The 23,843-nt window shown below is 39.6% G+C and overlaps 1 protein-coding gene across 1 annotated transcript in view; it reads left to right on the forward strand.

Annotated features, from left to right (window-relative positions):
- GRM7 (glutamate metabotropic receptor 7) overlaps window positions 1-23,843 on the forward strand; it is a 638,108-nt gene that overhangs the window by 444,033 nt on the left and 170,232 nt on the right. Inside the window, exon 4 of the mRNA XM_040245962.1 lies at window positions 21,925-22,066. Within this exon, the coding sequence (XP_040101896.1) occupies window positions 21,925-22,066 (142 nt within the window). The remainder of the gene's footprint in view (window positions 1-21,924; window positions 22,067-23,843) is intronic.

Consider the following 23,843-nt stretch of genomic DNA (forward strand, 5'->3'; position numbering starts at 1 on the left):
TAGTTTTATCCAGATTTATGCCCAGGAGTGGTATCACTGAATCATGTTGTAATTCTATTTTTAGTTTCCAAAGGAACCTCCATACTGTTCTACAAAGTGACTGTAACAACTTAAATTCCCACCAACAGTAAAGAGTGGATCCCTTTTCTCCACATTCTCTCCAGCATTTGTCATCTGTGGATTTTTTTAATGATGGCCATTCTGACCAGTGTGAGGCTGTACCTTGTTGCATTTTGATTTGTATTACTCTAATAATTAGCAATGTTGATTATCTTTTCAAGTACCTATATACTTACTTTTGAAATCAGACTTAATTTACCTCACAGCTACTCTTGGAAAAATCACTTTCTTATCTTTTCCTGCATTTTTGAAAGAAACATGCTGTTTACCTTTGGTGTTCTTAGCCTATTTGACACTATCACAAAATTTCTAATGACTTTTTCCTCTACATGACAAAATTATTTTCAATAATAATCATGAAATGAAATGAATAATAGTAATAATGAAAAAAATTTAGCAGTAAAAATCTTAATTTATTGCAGTTCATATGTCTACACAGGCTTGTAATAAATATACAAATAAAATTACAATATAGAATAGAAAAACAGTAAGAGAAGATAAAATTTAAATGTATCATCTTTTTTACTAAAAGGAAAAATCCTAAATGTCCATATCTATGTTTGCAGGCTTTAACTGTAGTGAATTTAACTACTTTGTAAAAATTAACCTTCTTTGCACATTCATGTTCATTAGACAGCTTAACCAGATTTGTTAATCTGAATCTGTTCACAGTTGATCAGAGAGCCCTTTTTACTAATTTTATTTCAAAAAGAATTTTCCCCCATGAGAAGCAATAAATATACAACTAGTAAAACTCTTATAGATAACCATAAAATGCAAACTTCATGAAATTCTATAAGTTGTCAGAACATCAGTGTCTGTACTTCTTTGATATGAATTTTTCAAATGTTTCCACATTTGAAGATTTTCCCCTGAAATATGTTTGCAAAAACAAATCATTAATGTGTCTCATATTTTGTAACACTTTCTGAAATTTTGTTTCTATAAAATTAGATAAAATGGTGACTGATAAGTTATTGACATTAATCCATTGCTTTACAACAATTAACAGAATTGAAGTATTAAGTGTAATGGTTCTTCCTGTCTACAGTCATTGTGCTGTTATTATTACAAATGTACTTTTTAAATCTGAGAATATGCAATGCTAGAGGAATTGGAGGGTTTCCCTGATAGCTCAGTTGGTAAAGAATCTGCCTGCAATGCAGGAGACCCCAGTTTGATTCCTGGGTCGGGAAGATCCACTGGAGAAGGGATAGACTACCCACTCCAGTATTCTTGGGCTTCACTTGTGGCTCAGCTGGTAAAGAATCCACCTGAGGTGTAGTAGACCTGGGTTCAATCCCTGGGTCGGGAAGATCCCCTGGAGAAGGGAAAGGCTGCCCATCCCAGTATTCTGGCCTGGAGAATTCCATGGACTGTATAGTCCATGGGGTTGCAAAGAGTTGGACACGATTGAGTGCCTTTCACTTCATTTCAGAGGAATTGGAGGCATGAACTATGCCTAATGTGACTTGGTTGATTCCTAGCTGTAATGAACTTACTCCTGAAACGTGTATGTGTTTGTGTGACTGAATCTGCATATGTCTGGAGCGGATGCATAATTTGGGATTCTCTGAGTTCAGTTCTATGTAGGTGATGTTTGTTAAAAAGAGTAAATGATAAAAGTTGTACTCATTTGAAGCTTATGTATATATTACTAAAACTCAACAGTTACTGCAGTGTGTAGAACTTAGACCGAGAGTGGTCAGTAAACTTTGACCTTTGGGTTAAAGTTTTTCAGCTGTCTATTCTTATAATTATTTTTTAAATTACCATTTAAAAAAAAAAAAACATATTGTCTAGGGAAAATGGCTGCTTTTATGCTAAGTTGAGTAAAATTGAGTAACCACAACAGAGATCATGTGACCTACATGGTCTGAAATATTTACTATCTGACCTTTTACAAAAAAGTTTGACAGATCCTGGTTTACGTTGACCAAAGTTTTTGGAGGGGAGCATATTTTTCCTGCCATTGTTTAGAATTGCTAGCCCAAGTTTGTGGGGGGGGGGAAAGGCAAACAGAGAACTTGCAGTTATTTCTTGTTGAGATTCCCTACAAATAGTGAATCTCTTATTGCCTGACCATTTGTACCACCCCATTTCAGTATTCCTTTGATTCATCCTGTAGTATTCTTGGGTTATTTTATTGAATGAAGGTCATACCTAAACACCAAGTGGGGTCTAATGCATAGCAAACCTCCCAGGATTATTAGTGTGCTTTCCCTTGCAAAAGCACATGACCATAAATTATAAGGAGAGAGGGCCTAAAAATGTACAGATAGTAGCAGAATTTTGGGTAAAATGTTGTAAGGCGCAGTGCACATATGCTTACAACATCCAGGTAAATCCTATATCCCTGAGGGCCGGGCAGGCCCCAGTGTATGTTGGATAGCCACTGAAATTTTAGATGACCCTCACTTCCACCTGGGGCTTCCTGGGTGGCTCTGTGGTCAAGAATTTGCCTGCCACTACAGGAGGAGATTCAGGGATGAGATTCCCTGGAGGAGAAAATGGCAACCCACTCCAGTATTCTTGCCTGAAAAATCCCATGATCTGAGGAATCTGGCGGGCTACTCAGCCCAGTGAGTCGCAAAGAGTCAGACAGTACTGAGCAACTGAGCATACACACAGCTTCCACATAGTCCACTGCTTTTTATTTTTTTAATATAAATTTATTTATTTTAATTGGAGGCTAATTACTTTACAATATTGTATTGGTTTTGCCATACATCAACATGAATCCGCCACAGGTATACACGTGTTCCCCATCCTGAATCTCCCTCCCTCCTCCCTCCCCGTACCATCCCTCTGGGTCGTTGCACCAGCCCCAAGCATCCAATTGAAATGTGATGTCAAACGTCTTTTGTTTTTTAATCTGTATTTCATATTGAACTATAGTTGATTTACAATATCGTGTTAGTTTCAGGTATACAGCAAAGTAATTCATTTATTCATATACATATATCTATTATTTTTCCAATTATTTTCCCATTTAGGTTATTATAGGATACTGAAGAGGTCCCTGTGCTATACAGTAGGTGCTTATTGGCTATCTATTTTAAATATATCAGTGTATATATGTCAATCCTAACCCCTTTTTGATAAGACAACTCAAAGTTTGGTTTGAAAGGAAAGAAGATTCTTGATTTTTTTTTTTTAATGTCTTGCCACTCTTCTATTTATCATCTTGTTTCATGGAATTTTCTTCTTCCCATTTATCTCTTTGAGTAATTCCTGAAGCTTGCAGTTGATTTCAGTGTGGATACAGGGTTCAAAACTGAAGTCTCTATGTGTCGTTCACAAGTAACATGAATTGAATTCACATTATGTGTGAAAATAGAACTCTCTTTAGATACAAATGATCTGTGCATTCATTCGATTCTAATTCACAACACTGTCAAAAAAGTAGCAATCTAGATCTGACCCTAGTCTCTAATTAAGGTATATGAGTGACATACAATATGTACCTTCCCCTTTAAGGAAGGAAATTTAACAGAGCTAGCTCAAAGCTTGGAGCTCACATCATCACAAAGGTGACTGCTTGGTTCAGCCTAAATTAAAACCCATATTCATTGTTACAAGATTACATGCATTTTCTTAATATTTTGTATTAAACATTTAAACACTGGTTGATTGCACTGTATTTTGTATAATCACCTTTCAAGATGTAATTTGGCATTGTTGGGACAATTGATAAACTTGAGGTTTGTGTAATTGCTGACTTACTATGCTCTGGGTGGAAACATTTGTTCCCTTGCATTCTTTCCTTGTGGGTGTTGCTCTGACACACACCTGTAGCTCTGCATACCAAAAGCAATCACATTGCAGGCCCAGCTGCTTCCAAAACCTCAGTTTTATTTTTATGCACAAAACATAGACTTCTCATTAATTTTTATTTCATTTGTTTAATTTCAGTAGCCCTTGGCATATGCAATAATAGGTGGCTGTGATGCCTCATGCTCTCTTACTCATTTTTTCTCCACTTTGTGACCCAAAACATAAATCTGGTCATGTTAAAAAACTGATCATGTTTTATTTAGTCACTCATATCTTTTTCTGGAAAAGGCAATGGCACCCCACTCCAGTATTCTTGCCTGGAAAATCCCATGGACGGAGGAGCCTGGTGGGCTGCAGTCCATGGGGTTGCTAAGAGTTGAACATGACTGAGCGGCTTCATTTTCACTTTTCACTTTCATGCATTGGAGAAGGAAATGGCAACCCACTCCATTGTTCTTGCCTGGAGAATCCCAGGGATGGAGGAGCCTGGTGGGCTGCCATCTGTGGGGTCGCACAGAGTCGGACACAACTGAAGAGACTTAGCAGCAGCAGCGTATCTCTTTCTAAAATATGAAAATATCTGCATGCGTGTCTCTTCCTTTCTTCTTTCTTAGATTGAGGTCATTACAGTGTGATTTTTACTTACTCATCTTTTGAATATACTCTGGCTTTAAGAATGAAAAATTGTTCTATTATCAAATCACAGTACAAAATGAATATGTCACTAAAAACAAGTATGTTTGCAAAGGCATTGAAGGAAAAAAAAATGTCTTCCTGGTTTATTACTAACAGCGCCATCTTAGAACAGGACCTAGGCTTTATCTGGTACAACTTGGACTAAAACTTATGAAATAGATGTAGAAGGATCTGTTTCTTGACTCCCATCAAAGCTAGAGTGGTTGATAATGTGGAAGGTGGTGAATTAGATATGTCAAAATAATCTTGTCAATAAACCCATATTTCATTTGCAAACGGTAGACTGACCTATCAGGAGAGATTTATTGCAGTAAATTCTTCACAGTCTTAAGTGACCTGAGAACTCAGGAAGTCCTGATTTCCCATCACATGTCTTGTTCTATCCAGTACCCTTGGAAAACTCAATGAACACTTTACTACTTTACTGTTAATAATTCAGTCATCTCTTGGGACATGAGAAGCATTTACACAAAGCCACCTGCTTTAGTCACATAGATGAAAACCCGAATGTGACCCAGCATCCTGCTTATGTCTTGTGCTTAAGGAAACATTATCTGTGTGCACATTAATCCTGATAGGATAGATAACCAACAGAGACCTACTGTAGAGCACAGGAAAATATACTCAATATTTTGTAACAACCTACAGGGGAAAAGAATTTGAAAGAGAAGACATATACAAATAACTGAATTGCTTTGCTATATACCTGAAACTAACACAATGTTGTAAATCAACTATACTTCAAATTTTCTTTGTTTCTTTTTTTTTAAGAAGCATTATCTGGCATAAAGCCTTAAATATACACTCCTCAGTGAGGGAGGGGAAGACTTTCTTCTGAGTATGTGAAAAATGGTGGGAGTGACATATTTCTAAAGCCATTAAATGCAGGATTCATTTGTTTCCACTTCTTTGGCTTCAGACATACACACTGATAAATAACAAGGTTCCTTTAACAATGATAAATGCTCAAATTCTTCAAAAACGTGTTTTATTGATATGTGTACTCTTTCAAGTCTCAAGAGAATAATATTTTGCTGCAAATCTGATCTATCTTAGCAGAAACACCAAAGGGGGATGGGGAAGAGAACTACAGAAAAAGATGCTAGAAATAGCAGAATACTAAAAGTTCAGTTTAATTTCTTTTTTAGCATGCAGAAGTCACAGTTTCAATGACAGCTGGTCATATGAGAGAAATCTAATTTTGATATTCACATGGCAAACTGTTATCCAAATTGATAGTTAATCATATGAAATTGATGATTTCTTTATGTTTTATAAAGATAAACTCCATGTATTTAAATATTCCATCAGCAATGCTGAATGAGCCTTGAGATCTGAGTACAATTATCCCTTTCCTATTGATAGGATGAAGACTCAATCAATTTTATCCTCTAAGGATATACAAAGATACATGTGATTTTTTTCGGGGGTAGGGATTGAGTTAAAATCTCGGGCACTGATTCATTAAATGAAGAGACACTCTTATAAAAGAGTTAACAGATATGTTCACTGTATAGAGAAGTTTGATGGCCTAGGTCATGGGGGTTACAAGTGTTCCATCTGTGCTGGTTTATTGATTCATTTAGAGAAATATGGAGGAAAGAGTAAGGGTCAGAGCAGTGGGGAGACCCTCATCTCATCAGAATCCTGAGAGCTGGTGGGGACACAGCAGGACTGAGGATCAGCTGACCTCAGTTTTTGTCCCAGTACTATGCAGGGTTGGACAAATCAATTTCCAAGCTTCTGTCCTCTCATCTATAAAATGTATGAGTACCCCCACATTTACCCACCTCTTTTAGTACTTCCCTGGTGGCTCAGACGGTAAAGCGTCTGTCTACAATGCAGGAGACCTGGGTTCAATCCCTGGGATGGGAAGATCCCCTGGAGAAGGAAATGGCAACCCACTCCAGTACTATTGCCTGGAAACTCCCATGGACAGAGGAGCCTGGTAGGCTACAGTCCACGGGGTCACAAAGAGTCGGACACGACTGAGCGACTTCACTTTCTTTCACTTTCACTTTAGTACTTGAGTGTTCAAATCTCCTTCATGGGTCACAGCTTTGATGTGGCGAAGGAGCTTGTGTAACTCAATGAAGCTGTGAGCCGTGCTGTGCAGACCCACCCAAGATAGATGGTTCAGAGTGAAGAATTCTGACAAAACATGGTCCACTGGAGGGGGAAATGGCAACCCACTCCAGCATTCTTGCCTGGGGAACCCCATGAACAGTATGAAAAGGCAAAAGATAGGACATCAGAAGATGAGCAATCCAGGTCAGAAGGTGTCCAGTATACTCCTGGGGAAGAGCAGAGGGCAATTACTTATAGCTCCAGAAAGAATGAAGTAGCTGGGCCAAAGCAGAAATGGAGCTCAGTTGTAGATGTCTGGTGGTAAAAGTAAAGTCTGTTGCTGTAAAGAAAAGTATTGCATAAGAACCTGGAATGTTAGGTCCATGACTCAAGTTAAATCAGATGTGGTCAAGCAGGAGATAGCAAGATTGAACATGGACATCTTAGGAATCAGTGAACTAAAATGGATGGGAATGGGTGAATTTATCAGATGACCATTATATCTACAGATGTGAGCAAGAATGCTTTAGAAGAAAACTACAGTTGCTCTCATTTCACATGCTAGCAAGGATATGTTCAAAATCCTTCAAGCTATGCCTCAGCAGTACATGGACCCAGAACATCAAGATATACAGCTGGTTTTGAAGAGGCAGAGGAACCAGAAATCAAATTGCCAACATTCGTTGGATCATGGATAAAGCAAGGGAATTCCAGAAAAAGAAAAAAAACCTACTTCTGTTTCACTGACTATGCTAAAGCCTTTGACTTGTGGATCACAAAAACTGGAAAATTATTAAAGAGAGATGAGAATACCAGGCCACCTTATCTGTTTCCTGAGAAACCTTTATGCAGGTTAAGAAGCAATAGTTAGAACCAGACATGGAACAATGAGCTGGTTCCAACTTGCAGAAGGAACACAACAAGGCTATATATTATCACCCTGCTTATTTAACTATTATGCAGAATACACCATGCGGAATGCTGAGCTGAATGAATCACAAGCTGGAATCAAACTGCTGGGAGAAATACCAGCAACCTCAGATACACAGATGATACCACTCTGATGGCAGAAAATGAAGAGGAAGTAAAGAGCTTCTTGATGAGGGTGAAGAGGAGAGTGAAGAGCTGGCTTAAAACTCAGCATTCAAAAACCTAAGATCATGGCATCCAATTCCATCACTTCTTGGCAAATAGATGGGGAAAAAATGGAAGCAGTAACAGATTTTATTTTCTTGGGCTCCAAAATCACTGTTCACTGTAAGTGCAGCAATGAAATTAAAAGACATTTGCTCCTTGCAAGGACTTCCCTGGTGGCTCAGATGGCAAAGAATCTGCCTGCAATGCAGGATACCTTCTCCTTGGAAAGTAAGCCATGACAAACCTAGACATCATATTAAAAAAGCAGTGACATCACTTTGCTGCCAAAGATCCATATAGTCAAAGCCATAGTTTTTCCAGTAGTCATGCACTGATGTGAGAGTTGGACCATAAAGAAGGCTGAGTGCTGAAGAACTGATGCTTTCAAACTGTGGTGCTAGAGAAGACTCTTGAGAATCCCTTGGACAGCAAGGAGATCATACCAGTCAATACTAAAGGAAATCAACTCTGAATATTCACTGGAAGGACTGATGCTGAAGCTACAAAACTTTGGCCACCTGATACAAAAAGTGGACTCACTGGAAAAGACCTTGATGCTGGGAAAGCTTGAAGGCAAAAGAAGGAGGTGGCAGAGGATGAGATGGTTGATGGCATCACTGAATCAACAGACATGAATTTGAGCAAATTCTGGGAGATAGTTGAGGACAGAGGAGCCTAGTATGCTACAGTCCATGGGGTGGTCAAGAGTCAGACACCACTTAGCGAATGAACAACAACAAAAGTGTTCAAATGAGGTTTCCAAAGGGGAAAAGGAGTAGGGATGAGTTAGGAATTTGGGGTTAATATATATGCAGTAATATACCTATAATAGGTAGTCAATAAGAACCTATTGTATAGCACAGGGAACCCTACTCAACACTCTGTAATAACCTATATGAAAAATAATCTGAAAAAGAATAGATGTCTTTAGACATATATATGTATGTATGTCAAGTAAATCACTCTTCTGTAAACCTGAAACTAACTCAATATTGTAAATCAACCGTATCTTAATAAAAAGAATGGAAAAATTAAAAAGGCTTTGGAACCAATAAAGGGAGTCATTATGGGGACATGTACTACTTTAGTGAAAGAAGAAATGAAGACTCTGAAGACAGAAATCCGTTATTAAGTTTATTCTGAAAACTAGTAGTGTGGAGACTATTTTAAAAATCACTCTAATAGAGTACTGCAGAATTCACAAAAGTAAGAGCATCTCTTTAGAACCACTGTCCTAGTTATATAAGGAAATAGTAAAATAGCTTATATACATATATATGTATACATATGTGTATATGTATACATATATATGTATTTACACACATATGTATATATATGTCTGCCCTAAATTCCCACTGAATTTGAATTATCTGGATGGATTTCCACAGAGATATAATATCTGATTATCCCCTAATACTCAAGATTTAAAATGAATCACAAAATGGGTCTGTTCCATTTACCCTATACACAGCCAAGTGAGAAATTGAATAAATGCTAACGGTGGTTTGGAAATACCAGTCCTGTTTGATATCCATGGCTGACCTCCTTTTTATTGTCCAGGGATGTGTCCTGGGCCAGCCTCACAGAGTCGCTGCTTGGAGACAAGTGACAATTGCTTCAGACGGCCCAGGCTCTTCAAGCCACAGGGAAAACCAGTGACTGTGAAAAATCAGCCAATTTCTTAGTTCTTGTTTGGGGAAAGGAACAGCTTGCCTTCCAAAGGCTTCCTGAATCAGAGCACATTCTTGATTAACCTGTTCACAACCTGCCAAGGTACCAGCTGTTGAGGAGAATAACTTGATGTTTCATACTGGCTATTAATGAAACTCAGAGCATTCTCAGAGGCCATCAGTTCTGAAAGAGAATTAAGAAGAAAAGTGGTCTTATTTGTATGCATCCCCATGAGAATGAATAGGATGTTTGTCTTTTATGTTGATTTCTTTATCCCTACCAACTTAAAATAATATGTACATACAAGGCAGGTGCTTGGTGAATTTTCTGTTAAAGAGTGAATGTGTGGCTATAAAATGGCAAAGAGGGTAACTCAGAGGGTAACATCACCAGCTGAGAGAGAGTCAAATCTGAAATTTAAGAAGAAAATCACATTACTCTCAGAGCATCAGCTCTGTTGCCAAGTTGCCCAGTCACCTGCCCTTTCCAGACCATTGTCACCATCTTTAAAATGAGAGGGTTGTACTAAGTGTCATTAAATCTCCTAGGTTCTCAGATCAAGCCAACTAGAATATGCACGACTGCATTCAAGTTTGCTTTGCATCCCAGTGTCTCCCAAACTAAGATGCAAATTCTTCTCAGGTACAACGATGCTCCTGAAATTGCTGAACACGTTTAAGTGAGATTTGAGGTCTGACATTCTTGGCTGAAAGATATGATGAATTAACCTGCCATTACCTTGTGCAGACACCACGTGAGTTCTGTTCTCAGCAAGACACGTAGTGCTCCCACAGAGATTTTTCACCCAAGCATATGCTTTCTTCTGGTTTGTCTCATGAAGTCTTGTGCAGTCCCACCCCAACGCCATTAGTTTAACCACTGATTTTCATTCCACTTTGCTATAGGCAAGCTCATCTATCTAAGCTCCCCCAATATTCCTTACGTTCTGGCTGCTGAGTATTTTATTTGAGTGCCCTTGCTTCCTGCTTTCTATCCTCTCTCCTTTCAATCTAGAAAGGAATATGTGTATGTGAAAGATTATGCAGACAGGTAGTGACTATGAAAAATCAAGAACCCTGAACTTGTTATTCTCAGGCCTTCAATAAATGTGTCCCCGTCATCAAACTCTTTGCCCTCTTCCTCTGACCCTGGGTACCATTTCATTTTTCCATATGGCAGCTTACTCTCCTCCCCTTTGTCTTTCTCTTGCCCCCAGCTATCTTGCCCACAGATCCATGCAGGCACGAGTCAGCCCTTTGCCACAGCATCCCCCGCCACCACACTGTGATTCCTGGCCTTTATTCTGCCTCTTACCTCTATGTGACTCTTTTGCACCATCAGTAATTTTCTGTCCTTTTTAATGGGCTGGAAGTTCTTTAAAGGCAAGGATAAGTTAGGACTGTGTTCAACTGCAAGTAACAGAAAACTTAATGCTAGTAACTAAATGAGAACATTTTGTTTGTTTTCTCACATATCAGAGGTAAGTGACTGCTGGCAGTATGGCTTCTGTGCAACCATGCAGAAGATCAGGGACTCTAGTTCTTTCTGTCTTTCTGGTTTGCTGTTTTTACTGCATCGTTGTTCATTATTCTCCGTGTGGCTGGACGGTGTCAAGAAGGCAGTAAGAGCTCTAGACCTAACACCTAAAGGCTGGAGGAGGAGGAATGGCAGCCTCTCTTTTTTCCTCTCTCCTTTTCAAAATGAGCAAGCTTTTCCCAAAGCTGTCCTCAGCAACCCCTACCTGCATTTCATGGGCATTTCTACCTTGAGAAGGGGCTGGCAAATTTGGACGCAGAACTGCCCATTTCTGTATAATCTGTGATGAACTATTACTTGGAACCAGACATCTCTCCACCCTGAGCAAAACCAGGAATCTGTGAGCCAAGAAGCAAGGGAAGGCTGGGTGATCTTATCCATAATGACTTTTCCAATTTGACTTCTGTCTTCCCTCCATTAAGCGTCCTTCCACTGACCCCCTGCACAGATGTGACACCTCCCATCTGAGACTAAATTTCTTCCATTACACCTCTGGTGATTCCTCTAATTCGGTGTGTCAGGTATGTCTTTTTCTGCTTGTATGATATTTGTCATCCTCTCTCCATAATCTGTGGGGTTTATTTTGAAAGACAAACATCCTAGCACTCCTCTGTTGCTGAATTCGTAACTTGGGATAAGTTACTTCAGAATGCCTCTGTTTCCACCTGTCCGAATGGGAATGTTAGCACACCTGCCTCATAGGGTTATATGACCAGCCGGTATGAGAGAAAGCACTTAGGATGGCATCTGACATCTACGCAGGACTCACTGAGTGGCAGTCCCCCAGCTGTGATCAGTACCATTGCTATCAAACTCTATGGACCTCAGCTTCCCTGTTTGTAAAAGAGAATGGGACAAGGTCATTTCTAAGTCTGTTTGTACTGCTTTTATATATTCCTTCGGAAAAATAATTCCTAGAGAACCCTTCACAGAGTAGAGTCTTAATAAATATTTGCTAAGTTGGATTGCCATATCAAAATAGCAGACCAAATCCTCAGTGGGATTGTATGATGTGGAAGCTCTGACGGGATTGAATTGCAAACTTTAAATGCTTTCCTATTGCTTCTGCTTATTCGATGGGAGAGAATCAATAATCATTTGGGAGAGAAAACTCTTTTTAATGGAAGCACTCTTTGGCCTGACTCCTGAAGTTTCTCTTGCAGTTATAGATTGCTGGCTACCACAGGCAGACAGAAAACTGGCCAGGTTTGCAGCTCCAAATTGAGAAGCAGATTGATTCCTGGGATGCTGAAGTTATTTCCATGACCTCAGTGACTTGTAGTCCTCAAGCTACTGACAGTGGGCTTATTCAGTCAGAGCTGACGTGTCAAGAAGGGAGTTGTCCTGGCTGTGACCTGTCTCTCCATTTGCAACACGTATGATGATACTGTCCAATTTTTCCTACACATTTGTGCCCCTCCACAAATGTGAATTGGCAGTTGCAATGCCACCCAGCACTGCCAAACTCCAAGTGGTCTTTACACACAAATGAAATACCCCTCAAATGCTAGATTCTTAAACTCAAAGTGCTGAACCAATATTTTCTCAGATACAGATTGCTAATGTATTGTGGTGACTAACATCAGGTATGTAAGAGAGAGAAATCTGAATCCACTGTGAGCGACTAAGCTAGAACACAAACCATAGAAAGTTTGCGTCCAATAAGGCAATAGCTTAAGATGAAAAAAATTGGCTCCATGTCACAGGAGAGTGTAGGGTGCTGGGTTATCACCATGAATGAGAAATAAAGTAACTGATATTCAAACACCAGAAGTGCATATGTGTGTGTGCCTGTGTGTTCCTGGGTGTTAGACCACTTCCTTTCTTGCTGGCAGAAACACAAGACCTGAATTGTTTTCTCTAAGTGGCCCGTTTCTGGCAGGGCATGGTTGGTCTGAATTGAATGCTTGGTTTAAGTCGTCTGTGTGTGATATACGTACATTTTTCATCCTGCCACATTCTCTTGTGGGTCTGAGGCAAATGAAATGACTGTTTTTCCAGCAGGTACCATTCAAGTCTTCCAAGAGAAGATGATCAAAACAGCATGTTTCTCTCTCATCCTCTGTTTTTCCATTTTCCTTGCATTTTACATTTTAGCTTTATGAACACATCCATTCTCATTACCATGTTAATAGCCAGTGTCTCTCCTCTGTTGAGTTGTTTGATTTTACTCACTGTGGGCAGTTCTCTGTAAGATAGGGTGAGCATCTCAATTCTGCAGTCACGAAACTCCATGCATGGTTTCCCCTAGTGTGAACTGGCTGAGCCCAAAACCCACAAGTGCAGACCGCCCCTCCACTAATCATGGTACCAAATGGAGTTTGCTCTGATATGCTTAATCACTCAACTGTACATGAATCCTGATGAGAAGCTGAGTTTCCGTCCAGAATTATTCCCCTTCTCCTGCCAAAAGGGTGGTAAACTGGTCATTTCTTCTCCACAGCAGCCTCAGAACAGTTTGCTGATGGTTTCATCCATCTCTACTGCCTGATATTTTCCAGATTTGGAGCCATTACAGCCTTGAGACTGTAGTCGCCATTACCCAGGGACACTCCTCTAGTTCTCTCTCTGCATCAGTGGAAACATTATGATAAAGCGCAACAATCCATCCCTCCCTTCTTTCTGTCTCACTATCCTAAGTAAGTAAGTGTTAGTCATTCAGTCATGTCCTGCTCTCTGAGATCCCAGGGACTGTAGCTTGCCAGGCTTCTCTGTCCATGGGATTTCCCAGGCCAGAACAGTGGGATGGATTGGCATTCCCTTCTCCCAGGGATCTTTCCAACTCAGGGATCAAACGCAGGTCTCCTGCATTGCAGGCAAATTTCTTTACCATGTGAGCCACCAGGGAAGCCCAATCTGATCCCCTGGCTACCTGCAGCAATGTCACCTAGACCAGTGATCTCAAAATATGGTCCCTGACCTGCAGTATCAGTATCTCCTGGGGACTTGTTAGAAATGCACATTCACAGGCCTCATGCAAACGTGCTGAAGAGAACCTCTGGAGGTGAGAATACAAGAGAATCATTGAGCTAAGTGTGTTAGTTGCTCAGTTGTGTCTGGTTCTTTGTGACCACATGGACTGTAGCCTGCAAGCTTCCTCTGTCCACGGGATTCTCCAGGCAAGTATGCTGAAGTGAGTTGCCATTTCCTTCTCTAGGGGATCTTCCCGAATCGGGGATTGAACCCACGTCTCCTGCATTACAGGCAGTTTCTTTACTATCTGAGCCAGCATGATAAAGCTCTAGTTTAAAATTCAGATTCCTGCATCTGATTCTCTACTTGCTAAATAAGTGTTCATTATAGAGAAGAATGGACAGTCAGGTAGGTATAGATAAACAGATGATAGACACACACGCACTTGTTGTTGTTTAGTCGCCTAGTCATGTCCGACTCTGTGACCCCATGGGCTGCAGCATGCAAGGCCCCCCTGTCCCTCACCTTCTCCTGGAGTTTGCCCAAGTTCATGTTCTTTGCATTGGTAATGCGGTCCAACCATCTCAGCCTCTGACACCTTCTTCTCCTTCTGCCCTCAATCTTTCCCAACATCAGGAACTTTTCCACTGAGTCATCTCTTTGCATCAGATGACCAAAAATACTGGTGCTTAAGCATCAGTACTTCCAGTGAATATTCAAGTTTGACCTCCCTTAAAATTGACCGGTTTGATCTCCTTGCTGTCCAAGGGAATTTGGGGCATCTTCTCTAGCACCACAGTTCAAAGGCATCAATTCTTTGGTGGTCTGCCTTCTTTATGGTCCAGCTCTCAAAACTATACATGATCACTGGGATGACCATATTGTCCACTTGACAATATGGACCTTTGTTGGCAGAGTAATGTCTCTGCTTTTCAACATATTGTCTAGGTTTGTCATTGCTTTCCCACCAAGATGCAATCCTCTTCTGATTTCATGGCTGCAGTCACCATCTGCAGTGAGTTTGGAGCCCAAGAAGAGGATATCTGTCACTACTTCCACCTTGTCCCCTTCATTTGCCATGAGGTAATGAGGCTGGATGCCATGATCTTAGTGTTTGTTTTTTTGTGTGTGTTTAATATTTAGTCTTAAGCCAGCTTTTTTCACTGTCTTCCTTCACCCTCATCAAGAGGCTCTTTAATTCCTTTTCACTTTCTGCCATTAGAGTGGTATCATCTGCATATCTGAGGTTGTTGATGTTTCTCCTGCCTGTCTTGATTCCAGCTTGTAAGTCATCCAGCCTAGCATTTCTCATGATGTGCTCAGTATATAGGTTAAATAGAGTAACAGCAGACAGCCCTGTTGTATCCCTTTCTCGATCTTGAGCCAATCAGTTGTTCCATACAGGGTTCTAACTATTGCTCCTTGACCCACATACAAGTTTCTCAGGAGACAAGTAAGACGGTCTGGTATTCTCATCTCTCTAAGAGTTTTCCACCATTTTGCATGATCCACACAGTCAAAGTCTTTAGCATAGTTGATGAAACAGAGATAGACATTTTTCTGAAATTGTCTTGCTTTCTCTATAATCCAGAGAACATTGGCAATTTGATCTCTGGTTCCTCTTCCTTTTCTAAACCTAGCTTGAACATCTGGAAGTTCTTGGCTCACATAATGCTGAAGCCTAACATGCAAGATTTTAAGTATGACTTAACTAGCTTGGGAGATGAATGCAGTTGTCTGATGGTTAGCACATTCTTTGGTACTACCCTTCTTGGGAATTGGAATGAGGATTGACCTTTGCCAATCCTGTGGCCACTGCTGGGTCTTCAAGATTTGCTGACATAACGAATGCAAAACCTTGATGCCATCCTTCTTTAGGGATCTGAGTAGTTCTGCTGGAATTTCATTGTAACCACTAGCTATATTAACAGCAGTGCTTCTTGAATTTGCACTCCAGAATGTCTGGCTCTGTGTGACTAACCACACCATCATAGTAATCCAGTTCATTAAGATCTTTTTTATACAGTTCCTCTGTATATTCTTTCCATCTCTTCTTGATCTGTTAAGCAATTTTATCCTTTATTGTGCCCATCTTTGTGTGGAATCCTTTCTTGATGTTTCCAATTTTCCAGAAGAGATCTCTAGTCTTTGCCTTTTGCTGTTTTCTTCTATTATTAAGCATTGTTCATTGAAGAAGGTTTTTGTGTCTCTTATAGCTAAGTTTTGGGACTCTGCATTTAATTGGAGGTACTTTTCCCACTCTCCCTTGATTTTCACTTCTCTTTGTTCTTCCACTATTTGTAAAGCCTCCTCAGATAACCACTCTGCCTTCTTGCTTTGCTTTTCCTTTGGGATGGCTTTATTCACCTCCTCCTGTACAATGTTATGGACCTCTGTCCATAGTTCGTCAGGCAAACTGTTAACTAGATCTAGTCCCTTGAACCTATTCATTACCTCTGCTGCAAATTCATACAGGATTTTAAGTCATACCTGGCTGGCCTATTGTTTTCCCTTGTTTTCTTTGGTTTAAGCCTGAATTTTGCTATGAGAAGCTGATGATCTGAGCCACAGTCACCTTCAGGTCTTGTTTTTGCTGACTGTATACAGCTTCTGCATCTTTGGCTGCCAAGAATATAATCAATTTGATTTTGGTATGGACCATTTGGTAATGTCCATGTACAAAGTCGTCTCTTGTGTTGTTGACAAACAGTGTTTGCTATGACCAGTGCATTCTTTTGGCAGAATTCAGTTAACCTTTGGCCTACTTCATTTTGTTCTCAAAGGTCAGACTTGCCCATTACTCCAGGTATATCTTGACTTCCTACTTTTGCATTCCAATCTCTGATGATGAAGAGAACGTCTTTTTTAGGTGTTAGTTCTAGGAGGTCTTCTAGGTCTTGATAGATCTGATCACCTTCAGCTACTTGGGCATCGGTGGTAGGGGCATAGACTTGGATTACTGTGATTTTGAATGGCTTGTATTGGAAATAAACCAAGATCAATTTGTCATTTTTGAGGTTGCACTCCAGTACTGTATTTTGGATTCTTTTGTTGATTACAAGGGCTACTTTGTTTCTCCTATGGGATTCTTGCCCACAGTGGTAGATATAATCTTCATCTGAATTAAATTTGACCATTCCCATCCATTTTAGTTTGCTGATTCCTAGGATGTTGATGTTTATTCTTACCATCTCCTGCTTGACCATGTCCAATTTTCCTCGATTCATGGACGTCACATTCCAGTTCTATACACTGCTCTTCTTTGCAGCATCAGACTTTTCTTTCATCACCAGACACATCCATGACTGAGGGTTGTGTCCACTTTGGCCCAGCTGCCTCATTCATTCTGGGGCTATTGGTAATTCTCCTCTACTCTTTCCCGTTAGCATAGTGAAGACCTTCAGACCTGGGGGACTCATCATTTGGTGTCATATCTTTTGGGCTTTTTATACAGTCCATGAGGTTCTCACGGCAAGTATACGAGGGTGGTTTGCCATTCCCTCCTGCAGCGGATCACGTTTTGTCAGAACCCTCTGCTATGACCTGTCCATCTTGGATGACTCTGCATGGCAGGACTCATAGCTTCGTTGAATTATGTAAGCCCCTTTGCCACGACAAGGCAGTGATCCATGAAGGGGACATGCACACATGCGCACACACACACACACACACACATATATAAATACACACACACGCACACACATATATAAATACACACACACACACATAAATACGTGCACACACACACACAAACATACACACACACATATATACATGTAAATTTAAGTTTTATTTTGAAATAATTTTAAATTTATAAAAGAGTCATAAAGAAAATTCCCACAGACTCATCTCACAAATGTTAATACTTTAAATAACTAGTTTATCACAACTGAGAAATCAATAGTGCAAAAATACTCTTAACTACAGACATTATTTAAATTTTACCAGTTTTTGCATGAATGTCTTTTTTCTGTCCAAGGGTCCAATCCAGTTTTCAATGTCTAAGTCTTGTGTTTTATGACCTTGACAATTTTGAAAAGTCCAAGTCAGGAATTTTGAGAAGTAGAATGTCCCTCAGTTTGGATTTTCCTGACATTTTCTCATGGGTAGATGAAAGTTATGGATTTGGGGGAAGAATGAAATTCAAATGGGGGCACCCTTATCACATCCTCTCAGGGGGTACATTAACAATGTGACTTAGCACTAGTGATGTTAACTTAGTGGTCCAGTTACAGTGGGTTTCTCCACTATTCAGTTATTCTTTTTCCTTTGCCATATTCTTAAGAAGTGAGGCACTAAGTCCAGACTACATTTAAGGGCAAAAACATTAATCTCCACCTTTTCAAAGGAAGAGTATCAGAGAAGTTGTAGGCGTATATTTAAACCACCTGAATGACTGGTAAAGATTTGGAGCAAGATTCTTTTAAGCTGTGTAAATGTTCACTGTCTTCTTATAGTTTCCTATACTTATTTTAGCGTTCATCAGCGGACCTTGCATGCAACAGTTTTTCCTTTAATGCTCTGAGAGTGATATTCTGTCCTCCTTATTCTATCCTCCTTATCCATCAACATTTGTTAGTTTGGATTTTTCTGTGAAGAAGATTCATCCCATCTTTCTGGCCTATTGATTGATTTGGTCATTTTTAATAGTATGGATTCCTGAGCCTGTATTTTAGTTTGTGGATAGCCATTCATTACCATCATTATTTATTTTGTTGCAAATATTATTCTAGCTTTGTTCACTGGGATCTCTTTTAAGTTGGCTCTTATGTCCTTTTGATCTCTCCCCCTTTACTGTTTTTTTTTTTCTCTTTTGTGAACTTCTTATTGCCTGACATTGTCTTTTATATGCTTTTCCCCAACTTGAGAACCACCCATTTCCCCAAAAGACCTTTGGTTGAAAGATGGTATTTCAAAACCAGTATCACTAGATGTGTTTGTTGCTGTGGAGTATCATTTCTAGACCCTCTCAGCGGATAGTGGTAAGGCACATATGTATATATGTATACTAACCAATGTGTACATGTATTTATGTATAAAATGACCCACTCGTGGAAGGATCTCACTATAAACCATGAGTTTACACTATCTCTGACTCTCCCTCACACCACATGGTCCATTCTTGCCACACTCTTGTTTATATAAATTCTTTATCTCTCTGAGAAACCTGCCTCCCCTTATCTACAATTCATTTCCTGTTTTGTTCACCTTGAGTATGGAAAGCTGTTCCAGTATTCCTAACTCCTGTGAAAATTTTACAAATCCAAGTGCCATTTTATGTGCAGTTCTTCTTGTCTTTATCCTTAGTTGCCAGTTATACACTATTTTAAAAAGTTGCTTAGGCCAACTCCTCTTGCACTCATCCCCTTCAGTGAAATGCTCTGGTACATTCTTAACGCCATTCACCTCAGTTGTCACAGTCTGCATCTCCTAATATCTTGGTTGATTTTGCATACAGCAAAGTCCAGTTATTGTGACACATTGTTCTTCGGGTTTTAACAAGTAGATAGAGCCACATTTCTACATCACATACCATACGGACCTCATGCACTGCCCAGCTGTGCTTGTGCAGTCCCGTTGTGGCCAGCCCTCCTCTCTCTCCTAAATCTTGGCATCCACTAATCTGTGTCCCAACCCTATGGTTTTGCTTTTTTCCCCCTGGAATGTCATATGAGTAGAATTATATAATGTGTACTCTTTTTGGTTTGACCGTTTCACTTAGCAAAATGCATTTTTGAATCATTAATGTTCTTCTGAGAATCAGTAGTTCCCTTTTGTTGCTCAAAAATATCCTATCACCTGCATGGAGAATGGTTCATTTATCCATTCACCTGTTCACAGATGTCTTACTTGTTTTCAGTTTTAGTGGTTAAGAATGAAGTCTCTACAAACATTTTGAGCACATTTGTGTGAACATAACTTTTCAGTTCACTTGGAAAAACACCTAGCGTTGGAACCACTGCTTTATATGTTCAGTCTATATTTAACATTTAATGCCAGCCTGGTTTCCAGACTGTTTGTACCATTGTGTGTTTCTCCCAGTGATGAATGAGCATTTCTGTTGCTCTGCGTCTTCTCCAGAATTTGAAATTTTCATTATTTTTGAAAGACATTTTAGTAGTTATGTAGTAATATACCATTGTGGTCTTTTCCGCCTTTTGGGAGGTGAGTTATTTAGCTCTTCTTTGTCTTATTTATTAAAGTGGACGCTTAGGTTACTGATTCTGTGTGTTTCTTCTTTCCTAACTTAAGTGTTTAATTATTTCTATTTTCCTGTAAACATCAGTCTAGCTATAATCTATACATTCTGAGATGTTACAGTTTAGTTTTCATTTAGAGATATTTTAAAATTTCTTGGTACTTCCTCTTTGACCCATGGGTTATTTAAATGTGTGCTGTTTAATTTCCAAGTGTTTGGAGATTTTCCTGTTATCTCTCTGTTATTTACTTCTAGTTTGATTCTCTTATGGTCTGAGGTCATAAGGTTTTTTTAAAATTTGAGGGTATTTTTCTCTTTTATGACCCAGAAGATGGTCCAGCTTAATGAATGTTCCATTTTCACTTGAAAAGAATGTGTATTCTTCTGTTGTCCTGGGGATTATTCTGTAAATGTCAGTTAGGTCAAGTTGGCTGACAGTATTGCTGTACTTTATAGGACCATTCGTGACTTCAAGCACACTGAAGGTTGAGAGCCACTTCCAGAGAGCTGACACTGATTAAGTATAATGGAGTAAAATGTAATGGAGGCTCACTTCTGGATTAGAGTTTATATTTTTTATATTTATGGAAACCTGGTAGCATCCGCACAGTTTTCCATGCTTTGGATATAAGCTCGTTGGTTATGGGCATCTCCAGGTTACAAAGAGAACAAAGCTTTCCTCTTGTCTCTGCCCCAGGCCTTCTGCCCATTGGATGACCTTTGAGGCTTGACCTCCAGATATCCTCTCTACCCCTTTTGCCTATACCAGCCTTTCTTAAGGTGTATTTTATAAAATACTACATCGGGGAATAACTACTAAGCAAGAGTTGGGGTAGTGAGGAGGATATCAGTTGCTTCGTAAATGGCTGCATATCATAAGCCAATTAATAGCATGACAGCCTTGAGAAGTCTGAAGTAAATACATCTATTTATTTATTTAATCCCCTTCTCTTCCAACATGGGCAATGCTAACTGCCTTTAAGGTTTTTAAGATCAGGTAACATACATAAAGGACATTATTTGTAGGCTGAGTATATAGCATGTAGTAAAAAAAAAATTCATTACTGTGATTTATATAGTTGATTTTATTCTTATTGTTGTTTTATTTTTTTGATTTATTCCATTGTCTGTGAGCTTGAAAAGCTGAGATGGATATGAAGGAGGAAAATTATGAGACTGCAAACACCAGAAAAGTAATAGAAATTGATGTGAGTTTTCTCTCTTTGGATACTTTTCTTTAATATATATATTGTAGCTGACTGGAAAATCCCATGGACAGAGGAGTCTGATAGGCTACAGTCCGTGGGGTTGCAAAGAGTCAGACACGACTGAGCAACTTCACAGCAACTTCACTTCACAGCAGCTGACTGTGGTTTTCTTGTAGCATATAACGTTCATTTTAAAGGCCTCCCATCCAGTTTCACTATCTAAGTGGCTCTCAACCTTCAGTGTGCTTGAAGTCACCAATGGTCCTATAAAGTACAGCAACACTGTCAGCCAACTTGACCTAACTGACATCTACCCATTTTCACAACCTACCTCCCTAGAGTCACTATCATTGGTATTCCTGGGCACACGTGGCTGTTTCCAAGTGCATTGAGGCTATGCCATACCATGGAAGGCATGCCAAGTGTGAATGACAGCTCAGGACTCAGCTTACTAGCCTAAGCCTTCCTCATTCAGCAAGATCACCACAGAGGAGCTGTGTACTCAGAATTCATAATTCTCTCCTCCCTGTCTACTCTCCCTGGTTCCTTTGGTATCTCTTCAGGAACTTAATTGACATTCTGCTTTCTTTTCTTGAACAGGTGGGCTCTGCATTGCTCAGTCTGTGAGAATCCCCCAGGAACGCAAAGACAGGACCATTGACTTTGACAAAATTATCAAGCAACTCCTGGACACCCCCAATTCCAGGGCTGTCATCCTTTTTGCCAACGATGAGGATATCAAGTAAGGCTGCCTGGTGAAATTCATTAACATGCATGTTGTAGTTTAGGGGACAGAAAGATCAGAGTGCTGGCACAGAAAAGGAAAAGATAGCATAGAATCAAATTGACAGTTACACGGTGGCAAGGTCCGTTCGTGCTTTCTACCCCTACAGAAGAAGTTAGAGCGAACCTTGGAAGCAGCAGCCTGTTCCTGCCATGTATTCCCCCCCCATATTTGCTAAAGAACTGCTTTCAATGACTTGTAAAAGGAGAAAACCACTGGACCTTTCAAAGGTTCTTTTATTTTTATTTTCATTTATTTATTTATTTATTTTATTTTTTTATTTTTTTACTTTACAATATTGTATTGGTTTTGCCATACATCAACATGAATCCGCCACGGGTGTACACATGTTCCCAATCCTGAACCCACCTCCCTCCTCCCTCCCCATACCATCCCTCTGGGTCATCCCAGTGCACCTACAGACTTTTATCTAAAGAATAGTTCTTCTAATATAAAAGAAAAATGCTTTATATTTCTGGAAATATTGCTTCTGCTTTGGACTTTGTATGTTCAAAACCAAGCTGGTCATGTGTCTGCATTCTCCAGTCCACTTTTTCTTCTGTCTCTTTACCTTGATGCTCTTTGACATCAAAAATCTGAATACAACTTTGACTTTCCCTTTTAGCCTATTACTTGCATTGTTGGCCAAGCCATGGTGTGCTAACCTTTGAAACTGTTTATAGAATACAGATTTGCCCCATGTTGTTTCCTGACCACTGCCGCCTCGGTCCCAAATCCTTACCATTTTTTTTTTCTTAAGAACAAACAATAAGTACTACTGATTTAAAAAATCAAAAAGTGTTGAGAGATCTAGAAATGAAAAAACAGTTGGATTCATTTTGTCCTCTAGCTAACAGATTCTCCTTTCCAGATGCTAATAATAACTGTGTATTTTGTAATGCAGCTGTATATTTTGTAATATTTGTGTATTTTTCTAGAGGCAGTGTGTACATTTTTACACAAATGGTAGAACACTGTGTATTATCTTGTTCTACCCCTGCTCTCACCTTGGCTTACTCTTTCATCATGGAGGTCTCCGAACGTCAGTACTTTTCAACAGCCACACAGAATTTCATTTTATGTATTTGCTGTAATTTATCTAACCTCTCTCGTACTGATTGACATTTGGTTACAGACTTGTGCGATTATTAGGGGCTTCCCTGGTGGCTCAGATGGTAAAGCATCTGCCTGCAGTGCAGGAGACCCGGGTTCGATCCCTGGGTCGGGACAATTCCCTGGAAAAGGAAATGGCAACCCACTCCAGTACTCTTGCCTGGAAAATTCCATGGGCAGAGAAGCCTGGTAGGCTACACAGTCCATGGGGTCAAAACGAGTCAGACACGACTGAGTAACTTCACTTCTACTTGTGCAATTACAAATTACCTTCTGGTAACCTTTGTTTTCCAGAAATCTGTGTGAGCCACAATATGACATTAATGTACACATCCTTTACAATGTATAGATGCATTAACATAATGCAAATAGTAATACATAAATATATTACTTTTTATATTAATAACTACTTAAAACATAAATTCCTGGAAAAAGAGCTTCCGGGACAAAGATGTGTGCTTTCTTAAATGTGAATATTGTCTTCCAAAGAGGTGGTGTCACTTTACACCTCTGCAGAGGAAAAGCTCTATTTGTCTTATAGTTCAAATAATAACTCATTTAATTTGAAAACGAGCATCTTATATCAAGGACAAAGTTGAAGGGTCCAGGCCATTACTGCACC

The sequence above is a fragment of the Oryx dammah genome, unplaced genomic scaffold (genome assembly GCF_014754425.2).
Source record: "Oryx dammah isolate SB20612 unplaced genomic scaffold, SCBI_Odam_1.1 HiC_scaffold_9, whole genome shotgun sequence".
NCBI classification, from domain to species: Eukaryota; Metazoa; Chordata; class Mammalia; order Artiodactyla; family Bovidae; genus Oryx; species Oryx dammah.